The following is a 20,853-nucleotide window of genomic DNA, read 5'->3' as shown; positions in this document are numbered from 1 at the left end:
TGAATTCCTGACCAGGAAAATGCTGCCAACAAAAGGAGGTTCTCACAGATTTCAATTTCCTTGATTAGACATTCAGTGTGTCCTGTTGTGTTAAATTGTTATAAATTTTTGCCTTTTTAACTAAATGTTCTCGAGAGTCTAAGGTAACTACCAGTTGGAAAAAGTTTCTACCATTTCACATAATGTACTTTATTTTTGTTAGTTTTTCCCAACATAGCCCAAAACTTTATCATTTTAAAAGGATGGTCAATTCTGCTTGTGAACAATTAACAGTCTATCAAAGCAACTTACATACAGTATCATAAGCTAAGAGGTGCTCTTTATAACCAGAGTCTTTGGGGGGTAACAGGAATATACAGAATAGGAGCACTGTTAACTATCACCGACTGCTGAGCAGGTCCCATGAAGCACTTCCAATTATGCAGATGTAAAGTAATACAGGATTTTCAATCAACCAATGTCACTGCTAGGAAGCGATGTTTGTAAGACAGAAATCCTCTCACCTCTCAAAGTAGTTGCTAAGTCACTGGCATTAGTCAATGATATTTTACACTTTAGGATCATTCACATACTACTCAAGCTACTTTGATCACTGCTGAGGAGGAAATGTCACCATACCACTCTCCACTCAGTTTCTCAGACAGACTACGGAGTTTGAGTTTCTTAGTCTCCACCACATCAATAAGCTCTCCGGTGCTTTAATCATTGACATCTTTAAACACAGTGGTTTAAGTTAGCTGAATCACTGGCTTAGTAATCACTAAAGTGTCTTGTGTAACTGTGACAAAAATGTAGGAAACGCCTTACCCAACATATCTACAAGTGCCACAATGCAGCCTTAAACTAGTAATTTAAGTAGCTAGGTAGACCAATGCAGGCTGTGGTACAATTGTCTCATATTCTACGCACTTGACCTTTTCTTTTAATTCATCAATTAAGTGAGAAGTAGCCAGTTTATCATTTTTATTTCCCCTAATAGAAAAGATTTAAAGAGAGTAATACTTTATATTGAGAAGTAGCAGGCTGCTACTACAATGTAAATTAAAAACACTACTGCCACTACAGCAACAATTTCAATAGGGCTTTCCTGTAAGCAAGCTCAATACTTTTTATTTTGTCCCCATACTTTTGTTCCTCCATCAATTTGTGGAGCAACTGGTAATTGCTGCCTGCATAAAGCCTTTAAGTCCCGTACCACCTTGGAGGAATCGTTGGCCTTAACCAGGGTTGGGAGATAGTCTAAGATATGACAACAAAAGCAACACACTGAAGTGTATTTTAGACCAAAAAGCATTTTATCAAATGGAATAAGCTAATAAGGGAGGGGAGGGAAGGGGGAGGGGCTGCAACACTAACAGGAAGACAGGTTGCAATAGACTGTGTTCAGATGCAATGGAAGCTGCTTTTCTATGCAAGTCCTTAATACCATAGCAATTTTAACTTGACTCAAGGCATGTCCAACATATATCTAATAACACAAGATATGACATGACCAATCGGGATTTTTTCCCCCCATAAAATAACATCAGTTGGAGGCAACAGTTTTGAAATTTAATCTGAACAAATGCAGTGAAGCAATAGCCAAACTCCCAAATATCAAGCTTTACATGTGTAAAATATGCCTTTGGGAAATAAATTCAAAACAGACAATAAAAATGTCACCAAAGTGGAGAAAAAACAACACACAGACACACAGAAAAACCAAACAACAAACCACGACTGACAATGACAAAACGAATATAGTGGTTTATGGCAATTAAACAGCTAGACACCACTTCTGAGACCTTCTGATCATACATAAGGAAATGTAACAACAGCTTCCAGGGAGGTAAACATAAAAACTAAACGATATCATTTGGAAATTAGGAGAAATAATACATAGAGAAATTTACATTTGTTCTTAGTTTCCAGAGCAAAAAGTCAAAGGATTTTTTCATTTGCAACTATTATTGTCCTCCAGTCTGATATCTCCGCCTTACCCTCCCTAATGTGTACCAGTAAAAAAACATCTTTACACCATCGTCTAGTTGTTATCAAGGTCAGACAAATGCCTTTAAAAAAAAAACTTTTTCATTAGACCACTTGAATTAAGTTTAATTACTTTTTTAATTAACTAGACAGGTCAGGTACATGGAAGGGGTCATATGAACTGAGCTATCTTAAATTAGGCAAGGTTGCAAATTCTATGGACACAAACTCCCTATGGTGTTCTAAAATTAATCTCTAAAAACAAAGAAACTTTTTAGCACACACTGACAGCCTCCCAACCTGAACCACAGGTGAGGCATTTAATTTAAGTGTCGCCTAACCTTTGCAAGTACAGGAAGAACTCAGTGTGTGGGTTGGGAGAGTTTAAAAAACATTAACATTGAATAAGCTCTCTAACTACAGTCACATCAACAGTTTGGCCAATGTGTACCTAAATTTATAACATGCATGCACTCATTCATTCAATGGGAATACCCACCTCACATGCTCACACAGCACTCTCATTTCAACTATGAACTCTAGTTTAACCATCAAAAATATAACAATAGTGACATTGCAGAGTGACTTTAACACAAATCATACATATGTCAAGCATAACTAAAAACTCGATCGATTGTTCCTTGTACTAGAAACGTTAATTCAATCGGATTGAATTGTGGCTCATAATTGTTGGTGAGCTGCTCCACCGATCACTTTGCCTGTCGGTGCGTCTCTGCAGACAAGTTTATGGACAAACAACAGGGGAACACAACAAATACAGGCAGCACCAGTAACATATGCTATCAAACAAGGTTGTGATTCATTTTGAAGCAAAGCCCCTGACCGAGACAAAGGAGGTCATTAAAGTCAGCATTAGAGACGCCATAATTTGACTTGATATCTAATGTGAATAATGTCTGAGCAGCTGTCAAATGTTGATTCATTGCCTCTTTAAACACAAATTAACGATCCATTGCGGAAGAAAAATGAGTCTGAGTTTAAGTAGCTTGTGGTGGAAAAGTCAACACTACCGGGTTGAAGTGGACTAAGAAACGCTGTTCAACTTTTTACATCTTTAGCCTGCTAACCGGCGATAACTTATTAGACTCCGGTAAAGTGTTGACATAACGCGAAACGATTCAGATACCGCACTTTATTTCAGCTCAGTTTTTAGCTGAAAACACATGAATTAGTTGAGAGTGACCGATTATCGGCTAGTTAATGGCAGCTAGCTGGGAGGGTGGCTAACGTGTTAACCTACACCTGGCTGTCACTGCTACCAAACAATGTTTAGTATACATAGGTAACAGCTAAATGGGCTAGGTTAGCTTGCTAACATGTATCCTAATAAACTTCACGCAGCTTTCCGTGAGTAAGTTATGTATTGCGTGGCTGTTGTTGTGGGCTAATGGAGGCTAATGAAATGAGAAGGGTAGAGTAGTTTTACCAGCTGCTGTCGTATCCACCGTAGCATCCTTGCAAAAAAAAATAAAAATAAAAATAAAAAATAAAAAATACACTCGAAGTAGCGAGCACAGTCGCTAGCCGGGCGCTAGCAACTAGCTACTCCAACCAGAAGCCGTCCCGAACCATAAATGTTTCACCCGAAAGGCGGCTCTTCCTCGGTCGCATTACGCGACACGTTCATGTGGCGTAACCGTGCAAGAACACAAATCCAGCCTTTCCCATTCCGCCGAAATGTCAGAGAGACGAGCCCCGGTGAAAGCGACAGACGGCTGGCCGGGGAGTCCCAGCGAGCTGCGCACCATCTCTGCTCTGCCACGAACAGCCTCCCCCTGCCAGCATACAGCTGTACCGACTCTGACTGCTCCCACAGCGGCCTCCCAACGCCCCCTGCCTGCTCAGCACGGACAGACAGAGGGAGGGGGACAGAGAGAGGGAGAGACAGACAGACAGACAGAGAGAGAGAGAGAGAGAGAGAGAGAGAGGGAGAGACAGACAGACAGACAGAGAGAGAGAGACAGACAGACAGAGAGGGAGAGACAGACAGACAGACAGACAGAGAGAGAGAGAGAGAGAGAGAGAGAGACAGACAGACAGACAGAGAGAGAGAGAGAGAGACAGACAGACAGACAGACAGAGAGGGAGAGACAGACAGACAGACAGACAGAGAGAGAGAGAGAGGCAGACAGACAGACAGAGAGAGAGGGAGAGAGAGAGAGACAGACAGAGAGAGGGAGAGACAGACAGACAGACAGAGAGAGAGAGACATACAGACAGACAGAGAGAGAGGGAGAGACAGACAGACAGACAGAGAGAGAGAGACATACAGACAGACAGAGAGAGAGGGAGAGACAGACAGACAGACAGAGGGAGAGAGACAGACAGAGAGAGAGGGAGAGACAGACAGACAGACAGAGGGACAGAGACAGACAGACAGACAGAGAGAGGGAGAGAGACAGACAGACAGAGAGAGAGGGAGAGACAGACAGACAGACAGACAGAGGGAGAGAGACAGACAGAGAGAGAGGGAGAGACAGACAGACAGACAGACAGAGGGAGAGAGACAGACAGAGAGAGAGGGAGAGACAGACAGAGGGAGAGAGACAGACAGAGAGAGAGAGAGAGACAGACAGAGGGAGAGAGACAGACAGACAGACAGAGAGACAGAGGGAGAGGGAGAGACAGACAGACAGACAGACAGAAGGAGGGAGGGAGGGAGGGAGGGGAGAGAGAGAGAGACAGACAGACAGACATACAGACAGAGGGAGAGAGACAGACAGACAGACAGAGGGAGGGAGACAGACGGACAGACAGAGGGAGAGAGACAGACAGAGAGAGAGAGAGGGAGGGAGACAGACGGACAGACAGACAGAGGGAGAGAGACAGACAGAGAGAGAGAGGGAGAGACAGACAGACAGACAGAGAGAGGGAGGGAGACAGAGAGAGAGAGAGAGACAGACAGACAGACAGGGAGAAAGGGAGACAGACAGACAGAGAGACAGGGAGAGAGACAGACAGACAGATAGAGAGAGACAGACAGAGAGACAGAGGGAGAGAAAGACACAGAAAGAGATAGACAGACAGACAGACAGACACAGATAGCTAGATGTTGCTGCACTTTTTAATTTAAGTTAATCTGCTGAATAGAGTTTACACCATATATAATTATCAAGAAAATCCTTTATTACTCCCTCAGTGGGGAAATGTATCAAAGTATAAATATTTGCAATATATAAACATTGCGGTGGTGCTGTTAATTCGCAAGGGTATTTACTGCATTGCAAACCTGCTCATCCTTTATGCATCAAATACTGATAACGCAGGGCTTGAAGACGTGTGGATCGCTTACGGGGCACTTTTAAAACTGGTGAATGCCATTTGACATAGAGCCAACAAAGTGGAACCTTAAAGTGTGCTTTACTTTTAGATGTGGAGGCTGCATGTTTTCTCCTCTCCTGGAGCAGCTTTCCAACTAAAATAATTAGCTGGAAAAAGTAGTTCCTTTCAAGTTCAGTGATTGTGCATTCAAATCATGTCATTTAGTTTGATTTATTATGTGGCCCACATCTTTTCCGATTGGAAGATTACAAATGCAGTAGTTTAGAGCTAGATATAAATTGAATCATTTAGATGGATACAGCAAGTGGATCCGTTTTTTCTTTTCCTTTCTTCTTAATTTCAGCAATGCTTTCAAATCCTCTAGTGGTTCCAGGATTTCTCTTGTGATGCATCTCACACAAAGTGAGGTCACCCTTGTTTCAGTGGCTTTCTCCCAGTAATGAAGCCACTCCTGTTACCGCCCTCCTTGGAGACATGGCTGCTGCACCTAATCGGTCAATGATATATAGACAACAAATGATACTAAACAGGGAAGAAGAGAAATGCTTCTGCTTTTGAAAACATCTAAAAGGTTTTGCTGTACTGTGCATTTTCTAAATTGATTCAATATGCTGTATATGATTGAAGACATTGAATTGCTGCCCCCATCAAGCTCCAGAGAAGCAAATGGCAAATGATAATCATCCCGTGCAATCAATGTGTTCCAGCAGCTATATTTAGGGCAGAATGGCTGTGGCTGCCATTCTGGCAATTTCATGTTCTTCTTTTCTCCACCCCCCGAATGAAAAAGTAAAATGTATTTGCATGTTTTGTATCGTTCTCAATACCTTCACATTTGTGCCTTGAGGTTCTGGAGTGATTCAACCCTCTACCACACAAAGCCCCCTCCTACTGGCCTCACCATCATGAAAGCTTTTTTAAAGTTCAGGGAAAAAAACAAAAACATTGAAGCCAAGCCAAAACACCACCAACATGCATTTATCTCCAGGATTAAGACAGCTTTAGGCCACTCTGTGAGTCAGCAGAGTAAAGCAGTGGCTGGGCCACAGTGCTTGCAATATCTTGGATTCAATGCCCCCCTCATCTATCATTTACAATAACCAGTGTCACATGCTGCAATGTGTTTTCTTCTGCTTTGCATCTAGTAAAAAACAGAAAATGTCAAACAATTTCAAAAGGAAGACAGCTTTACTCTGCCAATCCTGTAGCTAATCCGCTATCTATCTGTGTTTGTATGTGAGCCCAGAGCCCAGAGGTTCTACCCATGTGACAGTCAGGCTATAATCTCTAGGTTGTACTGACTTACATAACGGACTGCAGCAGCAGCAGCAGCAACATCTGGGAGCTCCCACCTCACAGCTGGTCTGCATACAGTTTGTTAGTTTTTAATGTGAGAGTTGAGAAAGAATATACATGTTGTTAGTGTTCAGCTACCTTGCATCTCTAAATGCCAGTTTTTACAGGGACTGAAAAAATGCTTTCACACAAATTCAAAACGAACCTTCAAGCGGTATAAACTTACAATTACTACAACATGGCTGTTTGGTTTAAACCAAGCCATAATTTCCTAATATAGCCGTTTGCTCTAAAATACTCTGATTCAGTGTCATTTTCTTTTTTGCACTCTGCAGAACCTCATGCACTTGCTGCCACTTTAAGTGCTGCATGCTTAAGACAACATTCCATGTCTCCATGTCCCAGACAGAAGACTGCTGGCCACTGATCCATAATGCCCTTGATATTTGTCATGGAAGTGAATGGCATTATGGCAGCCAGATAATGTCTGGCTGTCTTCCAAGCTGGGTATTGGATTTACCTTCAGTTATGCTGCAGTCTTGCAAGTGATTGTCCTGTTGTGATGCAGTGAGCTATTGGGATGAAATGCCTGCTGTACGTTGCGTTGGCAAGGGACAGCCTATGTGTCTGGCTCATGGAAAACACATTATTTGTATGTTTCATGTAGGATATAAAATTGTTGTTATTTTCAACTGCTGAAACGTTTCGGTTTTGATTTACATATTTTATATGAATACTTTGGATACACACTACTGTTGCTGCTGATGCCACACTTAACAAATTCTTACCTGTGTTTTCACAAGCACCAGTATGGCCCTCAGGTCTTGTGGAAGTCTCCACAAAAAACACTCGCAGCGCACAAATAGCAGAAACATTTGGATTCTGAATGTAGAACAACCCAATCTAGAAATACTTAATTAATAAAAAATTTCAATTAAGTAAAAGGACGCAGTATGGAGGATACATGGCCCTTGTTATATTTCAGTGCAGTTCATTATATAGGCAAATTGGATTATTATTCGGGTACTGATAGATTAACATTTAAATAATTAGTTAGTATAATGCATTTACACTTTGAAATGTATTAGAAAAAATACACAAAATAGCAGCATGATTTTAGTAAGTAGCGAGGTGTTCAATTCAGTTTTTCATTAATTTGTTACTATAATAAGTGCAGAAATGTACCTTTTGAAAGCAGCAAGTAAGGTTTATTTTTCAAATATCAGACATCAACCACAGATCCCTAATCTTCACCCTTCAACATTCAAACAGTCATACAGAGCCATGAGGGACAACATATTGTTATCACCTGATAAAGAAATAAAGATGAGTGATTTTACACTTTTGCATAAGAAGAGTAATCTTAAGTCCTCTGATGGGACTTTGAATAACAATAATTTTAATTTGATTGAATTTGATTTTTTACAATAAAAGAATCTATAGGTTTACAGCAAATAGCTTTGTGTGTGAAAAACTCTGAAGTACTACTCTCCTCTCCTGGTCAGTGTGCATGTTTCAGTATTGGACTAAGTTAATCCATGTGTAACCATGCTGTGGCTGATCCTCTTGGTAAATACACCAGCGCTAAGTGGCTTTCAATCATTACCACCAAGTATCCCTAATAGTTCTAATAGGCTTAGAACAAGTTTTCCCTCTCGCCGCATAGACCCCCTCTCTTTCTGTTTAGCAGACACTTGCTCAGACTTCACTTCCTCCGTGTCTGTCTTGTTGCATTAGCATGAATATCTGTCTTATAGTGGGGACCAGGAATCCTGGGAGGTTGGATAAAATAGCTGCTCCACCTCTTAGAGATGTAGAAATTAAATGAATTGGCTTTTAAAGTGATTAGCTGAATCAATACCAGTTGTCTAGGAGTCTTGGAAAAACTGAAAAAATATCAAGCTGCTTCTAGCCCAGTACAAGCTTTACAGGCATACAGAAGAAGGTTGCTTTGTGCCGTTTACAAAATTTCTAACAAAGGACTTCCATACAGGCAGAAATTGGTATGAACTGCAATCAAGAAAAATATTAAGATTTACTGGGCATTGTAAATTCATAGGCCTTACTGTGAGAGGATTTGCCAAAGTAAAAGCTGCCTTTGGGATGTGATGTGTGGTGTGAGTCTCCCTCTTGTGGTCAGACTTAAGTCTTACAATGCTATGCTGTAATGTAATTTGTGAAAAGCAACAAATATGTCAGGAAAAACACAGCATCACGCCTACTAAACCCAAATACTTCTCACACATGTGTGCCTGTGTGAGTGTTTGTGTGACTTTAGCCTCTAATCAGCTACTTAAGATTATTTAAGGCAGTTAGTTACAACTGGGTGAATCACTGCTGCTCAACTGTTTTGTGTGTGTCCGTGTGTGTGTGGCCAGATAGTTGGTATTAGGTTTCCTGAGCAGCTACTGATTCTTCACCTAAAACCCTGACCTCTTTACTCTGCGACCCAGAGAGACAGAAGGAAGGCAGCTCTTCATCCACTTCACTGGGCCTGGTCACGGACGACAAGTTGTGTGTGTACACCTCTGTGTGCATGTGTTTGCATGTGTGTGTGTGTGTTTGCATCCAATAGATCACTGAATGAACCTGAATCTTTATAAATAATCCACATTAAGCGCTGAGTGCATTCCTATCAACGACAAGAGGCAGAGGAAAGGCATTGCAGAGCTTGTTTTTTTTTTTTTTTTACTGCAAATAAGAGAGCAAATAAGTGGAAGTTTAATTAGAATTTAATTACCCTAAAAAGAAGCTAGAAAATAAATGTTTTGACATTACCCATTACCAATAAACCTTTTGGTCTGCTTGCTCCATTTTTTAATGTCAAAGGAAATAAAATTACAGCCTTTGCTGTGAGGCGTTGTGTTTAGTACAGCTACAGCGAGATTTCTAACCAAGAATTATGTTTTTGTTTTTTCTCTCCGACTTCCTTTCAGTTTTGCAATACCATCAAGAAATGTGAGATAAGTAAACTGAAAACTTTTCTTTGTTCTTTGTCATGTGTGTTGAGGTGGAGGTTTTCATAAGTTTAAATCATTATAGAGTCCACCTGACAGTGATTGGTGACGGTTTGCATCAGAGAAGGTGATAAAATAAATATAATAACTTGAAATGTTATTCCATTTTATATTATTTATTTTCATGCAATTGACCTCTATTCTGTGCATATCTGATAAGACTGATATCATTTTGTGGCAGTTTTTTTTTTTTTTTTATCTCAGCTCCCATCCCAAAGTTTACAACAAATTCCTAAGTGATTGTTCACCAAACAGAAACTGAATCTCAGCAATGAATCTGGATTTTTGGTGATACACCTGTCAGATACAGCGCCATGCAGCAGCTGCTGCAGTAGAGCCACCCACAGAGTGCCTAAACAGTTCTGAGTCTCTTGTCAAAAGGTTCCCTCTTGAGTCAGTTGCTCACGGTACATGTTTGCTGTGTGTGTGTGGGAAGGGGCAGTTTATGCTTTGCTGCTTCTCTGATCTGCTTCATTTCTACCTGGACAAGCAGCTGCTTGAAATTGCAAAGCCCATGCCTTCCATCATTTTGACACACACAACTTAGCATACATTTTTTTTTAAATCCTAGCTGTGATCACTAGTTCACTCCACACTGTCTCACAAGCCACACACAGAGGAAATGCATCATATATCATATTGCCAAGAATTTAAACTATCACGTGTTGCTTTATAAATACTTCTATGTTACACAGAAAACACAGATTTTGGGGTTTGAGGCAAATAAATTTAAATGGTGATGGGTTTTTACAAACACTTGTATAACTTTCAAGTTATCATCCTTTTTTCTATGAACGCAAGGTCAGAAATATGTCTTTTCTACTGACAATATAAAAGGTCTCAGTATAAGAGGACCCTTCAAGCCTAAAGGTTTCTATAATGAAGTTTGATAAAGCTGCCAGAGTCAACCACACTCATTCCTCTCTTGATGAGGTATGTGTGTGTTTTGTAGTAAGTTGCTGTGGTAACTCTAGCTCACAACATGCATTTGTGTGTGTTAGACGTTGCCATGACAACCTTGGTCTCTGATGACCTTGGCCTATAGGGCCCCTATCCCCTCTCTCTTTCTGTTGTCTTGCTCTTGGCTCCCCAGCTTGTGACTGACTGAGCAGCAGCTGGTTTGGATTGGTGTGTCTCTATGAGTTCTGACACGCTCAGTTTGTTTTAGCAGGCAGCTAGCGCAGACATAAGTTCTGCTGCATCTCCAGTGGTGGCAAATGTTGAATGAGGACAAATAAAATGTAAAAAAAAAAAAAAAAAAAGAATGTGCAGAATTTTCCCTATTACAATATTAATTGTTCTTCATTATGGTATTATTGATGATAGAGCTGTGCTTGATTTTACCTTTTGTTAGTTAGGTTTCTCTCAAGAAATTGTTCTGTATATTTTAGTGATTAATCATGTTTTTTTATGCAAAAATTTTATCTGAGAATTAACTGAAGTTGGTCGGATAACCTTTAAATGTAGTGGAACAAACAAATAAAGTACTTGAAATACTTCGTAAAACATAGAAACTAAAAATTTTGCAGCTCAATATATTTGGTTATTTTTGCTCCCATCTATGCTTTAGTGGTGCCATAATGAAGAAAAACATTAAAATCACTTATATAAGGCTGTAGAGTTTAAATACCATGTTGCATCTTTGTACCTTTATGTAAGACACTGAGAATTGGACATTGTTACGTTAACAGGCATATCTCACATGTCCTTGTGTGTTGTCCTGGAATGGTTTTGGAGCGTTTTACTCTTTGTTACCAACTAAAAGCTGTGTGTGTGATGCAGTGGGCATCTGCATTACAGGTGTGCATGTGCAACAGTAAGTTTAGGCATGAATGTTATCAGGAAAACCTCTGGTTGAACTCTCGCTGGATCGCTTGCACAGTTCCAGACTAGGACAGCGGGTGCATGTGTGTTTATGTATAGAGGACTGAGCCAACATCAATCATCAATCATACCTTAGGACTTGCAGCATTTTTTGTCTCCGTCATGGTCAGTGTTTATGATTGAATAATGATGAAAAAATTCCTTGTTTCTCATAGTATAGTGTTAAAGTCATTAAATGGTATTAAAATGCACAGACCCACACTCGTAGTCATTCATCCTCTCTACCTTACAGGCCTTTACAGCCTACATGCCCGAGGCAGTAAACCTGTCCGTCCATCAGCGATTTTAAGCCTCCTAATAGTTCACTCTGTTTAAATGACAAGCCTTTCATCTGTCTGTCTGCCCTCTACAGCTACATGACTTTAATGGTCCTGACATCATGTAAGCTGTAGCAGCTGGCTGTTTGGGTGTGTGTGTGTAGATGAACGGGGAGTTGTTGATACCTGCATGGTGGTGTGGCTCTAATCCATGTTTGTTCTGCTCCACCACCAGAAGAAAATGTCCCCCCCCCCACACACACACACACTTATGGCACACCTGCAGCCTAAAACACACAAACACACACTGAACTCAAAAGGGTTGATGCATGAAAGTAGAAGTAGTTAATACATCCTGTCTATGCAGAAATAGTTATTTTATCATCAGAGGCAGCGATAGTGATCTCCAAGGGACCTGCCTGAATGTTCGTTGGCAGCAATGATTTATGGTGATTTATTAGCTTTACCACAAAAGCATAGTCAATATATTCAGTATAAATGTGAATTATCTTCTACACATTATGACATATATATATTTGTATCAACATTATTCAAACATGTGAACAAAAATTGTTAATCAATTATTTCAGCATGTCTGTTTTCAATAGCATCAAAAAGTACAGATGATGATCATTGAGAAAAGGAAGCAAAATATGATTCTGCCAAACACTGTTGCATCTCTGTTATTTTCGGCTTAAGCTACAGCTACTTAGTTTGGTTAAAGTCAGACTTTAATGTCCAGGAATTAAGTTGTACATACCAGTCAGTCAGTAGGCTAATCTAAGAGAAAGGCAGACAAGAAGGGGAGAGACCACCAACAGAGTTACCTAGTCTATCTAAAACTGTGTGTGAGGGAGCTGTTATCGCTCTACAGCTTTGATATGAGACTGAGTATGAACTGAAGTGGAAAGATTTGCATAGTTCGTTTCACAACCTTTCTTATCTGTGCTGACTGAAGTAATGTCTGATCTTACCGTCACTACACCAACTGCATATATGTGTGTGGATATGTGTCTGCGATCATGCACAAAATGGGAGAATATCACTGTATGCATTACACCTATAGAGGCAACGCACGGATGTAATGGAAGGAGCATATTCTGCCACTACTGCATACACAAGCACAGCATGTAATATGGATTTTAATTAATGCCAAGAGTCGGCTAAGTTTCACAGATTTTCTCAGAAGGGTTGCACTCAGATTCATGGTTTGGTTTGTTTGTATGAGGACATGCTGCCTCTAGTTGTCATGATCCTGTTTCTCTGGCCGAGGGTCAAAAATGGTCAGATATTGGTGCGGGGGTCATATATATTTTACAGTGATTTCTTGTTGACATACCTATTCATTCATTCATTCATCTCCTACCGCCTATCCATTTCCGGGTCGCGGGGGGTGCTGGAGCCAATTCCTGCTCACACTGGGTGAGGGCGGGGTCCACCCTGGAGAGGTCGCCAATCACCCGTTTATCAACATGATCAATTTTGTGCTAGCTAAAGAGTCTTATCACTTAAAAACTTGGATGAGCCACCAACTGGCTGATCAGGAGTTCAAACTTCTATTAGCTGTTGCTTTGCTCAGTGGGGAGCTTGTGTTCACTGACAGACTGTAGATGGAATGACAGACTTTTTCTAACAACCAGTTTCTGCTTGAGAAGATACACTTTTCTATTCATTTGAATGAGAAAGTGTGTCCAAACTTTTGACTGGTAGTGTATGTCTTAAAGTGTCTTAAAGTGTCTTAAAGTGTCTTAAAGTGTCTGAAAAATTCAATTTAGTACATCACCTGTTTGAAATTAGTTTATCACACACACACACACACACACACACACACACACACACACACACACACACACACACACATACACACACACACACACACACATATATATGTGGTGGAATAAGAAATGGAGTTGCCAGGTGGCTGCTCCTCTCGCTCTGCTACATACGGAGTCGGGTGCGTGTTTGGAGGCAGGCGGACCACCATGTTTATCTGAAACCTTTATCAGCCACAGACCAAACATTAGCTCGACCTGCTTCCTCCTTCTTCCCTTTCTTTACTCTGTATCTCTCCCTTTCTTGCCCCCATATCTTTTTTTCTTCTGAAGAGGCAGCATGCCGCTAAACACCCACAGCTATCAAAGACAAAGCAGGAAAGCAAGGGGTACAGGGGCTTTTAAAACGTGTCTTTAGATACACATGAGTGTGTATGTGTGAAGCCTGCTTCAGCGAGGGCCAAGTATTTCAGTGGTTTCACTTCGTTATGTAAATAATACCAACGATTACTTGAACATGTGTAAATGAGTGTGTCCAGTTGACAGCATATCTTGGTTGAATGAAACCATATTAAAATGAATGAATGAATGGGTGAAGAAAAACTAAACCACAAACTTTCAAATCATCAATCAATTCATCAATCAAATCATTCAATTTCATTTAATTCAAGTTTAATTGTTAAACAGTAATGTTAGATGTGAGAAGGCACTGAATGTTACCATTAAAACTTGGCTTACGTCATATCCATGTGTCAGTGTTGTGATAAGCACTTCACATTTTTCACAAAATAAAGTTTTAATTTGTTTGCTTTCTCTGAGAAATTCAGTATATTTGTCATGCATTGATTGTTTGCCTTTTTTATTGTTGTGAAATCTATGTTAACTTACTGTTTGTAACCTTAAATGTATTTACAGCAACTGTAGTTGAGAGCAGTTTCAGGGAAGCAAAAGTTTTCCATATTGTCATCTTCAGGAAGTTTTTTTCTCGTTTGTATTTTTCTTCCCATCAATCTATAATTTTTAATCAGATACAGGTTGAGATGCAATTTATTGTTGTCCCTAATATATAAATTCTACTGGTAGACCTGATAGACTGATAGACTGGTAGACCTTTCCATCACCAGTTCTCCTTGGAGCCACTAGATGGTAATACATATCCACCAATGAGCTCCTGACTGGGCTGCTTCTTGACAAAGACTTTTCCTTGATGTTTGGTCCACCATGGTTTCTTAACCCTCTGACTAATGTGGGATTGTTCTTTAACATGCAAAAGCACTTGTTGAGGGTTTAGAAGCTCAACACGGTGCAAAAGATGAGCATTCATTTTGCATGAGGAAAGGGGCTTTAAGAAATCTATTTTATTGCTTAAGACCCACACATTGTTGGCACTAATTCAACTTAGCGGTACTTCGAGACACATGTATGTTTATTTTGCGTTTGTCCTTGGTTGAGGGTAATAGATTCTGTGTCCAAACCACATGCACGGAGGAAAGTGTGTCTCTTAGCATATGTGCTTCCACAGCGGCTATGTCACTCCTTAATCTGCCAATTTTCACGGTACACCTTTAAAATAGCTGCTGTCTTTATACTGGCCTGATGTTCATGCACAAACAAAAATATTGTTCTCCCACAGCGTTTACCTGCTGTTTCACTTTTCATAATGACATTAATCCTAACCTAAAAATGGAAACAAACACTTACATACACACACACAGACACACACACATCTGAACAACACCTGAATCGAAGAAACCCTCCTGGCTTGCCTTTTTGTTATTGAATAAATATTTGCTTCTGAAAACTTCAAAGCTGTTTGTTGAATTTTTGTTTCATCTATTGTCATTTTAAATCTCTTGTACAGAAAAACAGATTTTCTCTAATTGTTTGTTTTTTAGCAACAAAGAGAGGGAGGGTAAGAGTGCATGAGGTATTTAAGGGGTTGTCGCTGTCCCGTTTAAGGCACGCTCATGAATGTACAAGCTTCACTTCTACACTCCTGCCATCAAGACCACACCCAAGTGTGTCGCTGTGCGTGTTTAAACTCTCAAATTAGTCTTTTTAGGCCAACAAACCTGATAGATAACTGACTCTGGCTTCCCAATTAACTGTTCGTGACACTGTGTTGCTCATAATATATGATATATCATATCATATAATGATATCTTTCACCTTTACTAAAATGAGTGGTGATGTGATTTTCTATGTTTTGTGGCAATGTCATTTGGAAACTGCAAAAACAGGTGGAAATGCCTTGACCACAAGTAGAATTATTAAACTTCACCAACAAAACATTAGGGAAGATTTTTCCGTTCACAAACAGAGGAATCAATACAAGCGCTTTAATACGTCAGCATTCATACTAAGTAAGTTACCTTGTGACCAAAACTGTGTAGTACAAGCAGACTGCTATTGTGTACATGTTTTTGTTTGTTTGTTAACAAATAATGTGAAAGATTCCTCTCTTGTGCCACAAAAAAGTTCCCTTTGTGCCGTAAACAATTTCCCTGCTTATACCGAATGCCTATAAAATACACTGCTCTTACATTACGTGTGTGCTTGAATTTATTTTAGAATTATACACTTTCTTAACCTCCATTTTGGCCACTTGGAATCAGCAGAAATCAAATGCAACCACAAGATTGGCATAATATCGACTTATAAAGTTAAAATGGCTAGCATGTCAGCCATTTTAACTTCACAACAATTACATATTCACACAGAGAAACAGATACAAAATTACACAGACATTCACGTTAAGTCATGTTTCCACTTCCAATTTTCATCCCTTTTTAGCTCTACTTAAAGTTATTAACTCCTGAGATAAATATCTGACCTGCTGCGACTAGAAATAAGATTATTAAAGCAGTGAGACAGAAATGAAACACTAAAGTTTGGAATCCTAAAACAATTGAACTGAACAATGCTAAAATCCTCATTAAAGTTGAAGGGAAACGGATGAGCTCCATGTTGGCTTGTCACATTATGAGATCATGTAATTAAATATTACAGAAATCAATTGTTGTTGTGTGAACATTAATGCGTTTAATGTCTCAGACCTTGTCCAATAATTGAGGCAAAATCCAAGTTTTCTGGTTTGACAGCATCACAACTTTTTGCCTAAATGCTATTTCTGCATCACTCCACCGAGTGGTTTACTTTCTCCAAACTTCATTTAACTTTGCAGAAATGCTAATGGAATGGACGGGAGTTATAGAGCTGGAGTGTGTGGACGAGAAATTAGAAGTGGTGATTAAAGATGATGGCTGTTAAGGGGAGAGAAACGTCTTCCTCTTTCTCACTCTGCCTGTCTTACTACAGTCTCACTCCGGCTGTATTATCAATAGGAGCGTTCACTTTGCTTTGCATGATAAATATGATGGTTGTGTGTGTGTGTGTGTGTGTGGGTGTGTGAGAGAGAGTGAGGGGGGGGGGGGACAGTGTATGTGTGTGTCTGACAGAGTCCAACAGTCCACTCCAATGCATGAGTGGGTTGGAGGGTTGCCAGCATGTAAAACCTAGCAACAAGATTTGACTTGGCCTGCTGAGAGAGCGAGAGAGAGAGAGAGAGAGAGAGGGAGAGAGAGAGAAGCAGAGAGACAGAGAGAGAGAGCTAGCTGGCATACGCACAGCATGGGCATATGGATCTTTGTTTGTCCGTTTTGGACCATTTAGTCATTCTGTCACTCCAACTGGACTACTTAGCGAATTGGTGCTACTTCTGGTTCTGAATTACACATACACACATTCACACATTCACACACACACACGCTTGCAGACACACACGGGTGAGCCAAGACTTGACTCTGCTGCTTTACAGTCTGTTACTGTTCACATGGTCTGAATGAAATGAAGAACCTTTTCCAATTAATCCTTTTAACCAACATGTGTGATCCCTGGCTCACGCTGATGTGGCCTTCAAGCTAACCACGTCCTCGCCAAGTCAAGTCAGTTCATAGCCTCTGGGGCTTTCCCTGACCATCAACACTGAATCAGCTATGAAGGCTGGCAGGACTGATTTCCACCCACTCCAGAAACCAATACACCAGGAGATCAATGTGGGCTTGAGTTTAAAAAACAGTCTGTTTTGTTTTCTGTCTCTAATGTCATTATTTCCTCACCTTGCTAGAGCCCGAAAATTTTATTTCCCATTTTTGAGTTTACCTGCTTACAATTTAACTAAATAGTACCACTTGTCTTAAACAGCAGGGAGTTGTGAACCTCTAGAATAGAGTATAAGCCCAAAGTTTTCCGTGTGCTTTGTGCATTTTGGATGGTTGAACATCCAATATCTCAAACCATCTACCTAGAGGTCAAACTTTATGGCACTCCAATAGGCCTGTTTTCTTTATGTAGCCACTGACCCAGCTTTCTGCTCATTCAGTCTTCCACAAACCAAAAAAAAGAAATCAATATTATGAATGAAGAAATTTGTTTGGATTGTTTTGTTCAATCCATGCTACCCTCCCAACTGTTAAAAAGACTTCCTGATTCCTTAGTGGCTTCCATGTTCGTCAAGATGTATGGCTCTTCAGCAGCAGACTTGCTCAGCAGTCGTGTGGTTGGTTGTGCTACATCTCCACAAATAAATCTGCTAAATGTGTTATAGACAAAACCTGTCCAGCCCCGCAGTCCCCTATTGGACTGAGCTAGACTTAAGATAAGTTTAGAGAACTTCTTGGTGTATCATTTAGTCAACATAGCAGTGTGTCAAACAATCCCCCATGGTTTCCTACGAGCTTCAAACCTCTGCAAGAATTAAACCATTTTTAAATTAGCCCTGCTCAGAAAAATACTCTAAATCTGTCATGCTCTAACGTGGTGTCACATTCCCTCAGATTACCATCATTACAGTAATTAATGCTTTAATTTCTGGGAATTTTTGAAATGAAACCCAAAGTGCTGTGATTTTAATGTAATATGGGACTAATGTGGAGTGGAACATTTGGTAATCTGGCTCCCACATGCCTTGGATCTGCCAAATGGGTTTTATCTGCTGTTATACGGTTCAAACTCTGCGCTACAGCCGGTTAGGGGGAAAATAGACTGTTGAAAATGACTTTGTGTACCAGTATTGAAACATTTTTTAAGGAATAGTCTTTCAGAATTTCCCGTTTTCTTACAGTGCCGATCAAGAGGAAAGTTCAAACTAGCAAGACTAGCATGATTATGAGGAATGAAGCATTTAAGGCAAATAGAAAGATACTCACTTGGACTGATTTCACTGCTTCAATTGCCTGCCATTCTGTTCATAGTATGTGTTTGTATGACTAATTTAACACCACAAAGGCAAAATGGAAGAGAAATAATAGGATAAGGAAATATGCATGTTTCATAACACGTGAGTCCATTTTCTCCCCAAATGAACTGACCAAACTTAAAGTGAATAATACTGTGTCACAAAAATGACTTAATGGTCTATACTTTCTAAGGGCTCCACCTGGCTTTTTTTTTTCCAGAATACATCCAGTTCATTCAAACATCGTTAGTCATAATGAATATTGGTGTTGTGAGGCTACTATTGAAATATGCTGTTTAATAATCCAGAACGGATGAATAACCCACTGTCTTATTCTCTGGTGCAAATGTGATCTTTTGTCTGCTGTGGTTTCTACCTTGTTGTGCAGCTTTGTTTGGCACCAATCTCTGCTCCTATGCCTGCTGTTCGGTATATTAGTGCTTATTCAAGTCTGTCTTGATTCTCTAGTGATTAATTTATAACATAAGACCCCAAACCTGATTAGACTCCTTGGATGTGAAAGCCCTCTTTTATACTTGGGACAATGGGTCAGTATTCTTCTGTCAACACAGGAAGGACACCAAGATCATCAATATGACATAATTCATTTTTTTTTACTAGTGTGTGACTATGAATGTCTTTTATTTTCTTCTCTGGTTCCCTGTTTTTTTTCTCTTTCTGTGTTCTTTCTGTTTTTCTTTGTTTTTCTTTGTGTTGCTCATCAGTATTACAGATGTGCTATATAAATAATTACGTTCAATTTGACTGATTTCTCTCCCATTGGATTGAAGAGTGTACTTTTGCACATTTCTATTTTGACTTGAGCATTGTCCTCTGAACAGGTGATGCAACCCAATCATATCATTATCATATTATTATTTTAAGTTTCTTCTGTTCTCTTCTCTTCTAACTCCATCATCGTCATTTAGTTTAGTGTGTGGCGGGCCACATTGGTCCCAAAGAGCAAAGATGTGATGAGTGACAGATACAGATAGCAAAGGAACACAGAAGTATGGGTAAGGAAAACATCCAAAAGTTTGTGTGTATTTTTGTGTAGGAAAGTGTTATATGTAGATTGCATGCACATGTGGTCTTATGTGTGTCTGTGTGTGTACGTGATTGTGTGTCAATTAGCAATGACCCCGATATACAACTGTTTGCACACATTAGGAATTTCCTGTATTGAACAATAGAGGGTTTGTTAGGGGTCGTCCAGTGTGTGCAGTTGTATGTGTGAATGTTGTATAAAGGGCGGTGATGCAGTTGGGGTGCTGTCTCCTCTACTCTAAATACTACAGATTTGTATGAACAGCATCTCAGAGACACAGGGCCAGCAGTCTTATCCTGTATTTACTTGGCAGTTGTTATATGTGTTTTATATATTGTACAAACAAAAGGAGGCATTGAAAAACATAGAAGTAAGGGCATAAAATGGAAGGAGTCTATAGAATAAAATCCTCATATGTTCCTACTCAAGGCCATTTGTTAGACTGTTAATCCTCCCATGATATTATTGTTGTCGGCTCTGTGGGTTTTGGGTCTGCAACATGTTTCTTTGTTCCTCAAGGCTGTCGCAGGAACTGCGCACTGTTGTGTGTTGTCACATTTATGGCTGTAAACTCAGAGACTTCCAATGTGTTTCAGAATCTATTCAATACAAATCCATCCGCCTCATGGCTGTGGCACACGGACAACATGTTCCTCCATTAAAGCAAACATATGGCGTTGTGGTTAATATTAACCGCTGTAAACAGGCTGGCCCTTGGCTGCTGTAAACAGAATGTAAAGGTGATTTTGTACATCATTTCTCAAAGTTTACTAAATTACAAACTTTCTTATACTATATGACCATCATCATCAGCATGCAGGAGAAAGCACAAAATAGTCCACCTTGACCAGGAACATCAGCCGTGACCGTTCCTTTGGCAGAGATGGATCTTAACTCCCCTGCTTCTGTCACCTAGCTTTTCACATTATTGTCACATTTTTCAAATAACAAACAGGATAATTAACCATTTTAATTACATTTAATTCAATTTAATTAACTATTTAATTTTGACTGTCATAGTTACCCAAACTATTGGTTTTGCCTGTCCAAATATCACAATGAGAGTTGAACT

General features: G+C 39.9%; 1 protein-coding gene across 1 annotated transcript in view; it reads right to left on the bottom strand.

Annotated features, from left to right (window-relative positions):
• Positions 1-3,804, bottom strand: part of LOC115041808 (probable phospholipid-transporting ATPase IF) — a 41,474-nt gene extending 37,670 nt beyond the window's left edge. Inside the window, exon 1 of the mRNA XM_029499598.1 lies at positions 3,416-3,804. Coding sequence (XP_029355458.1) covers positions 3,416-3,442 — 27 coding nt within the window. The 5' untranslated portion in view covers positions 3,443-3,804. The remainder of the gene's footprint in view (positions 1-3,415) is intronic.
• Between the last annotated feature and the right edge of the window lie 17,049 nt (positions 3,805-20,853).

Source organism: Echeneis naucrates, chromosome 4, assembly GCF_900963305.1.
Source record: "Echeneis naucrates chromosome 4, fEcheNa1.1, whole genome shotgun sequence".
NCBI classification, from domain to species: domain Eukaryota; kingdom Metazoa; phylum Chordata; class Actinopteri; order Carangiformes; family Echeneidae; genus Echeneis; species Echeneis naucrates.
The sequence above is the reverse complement of the archived record's forward strand: the minus strand, read 5'-3'. Positions and strand labels throughout refer to the sequence as shown.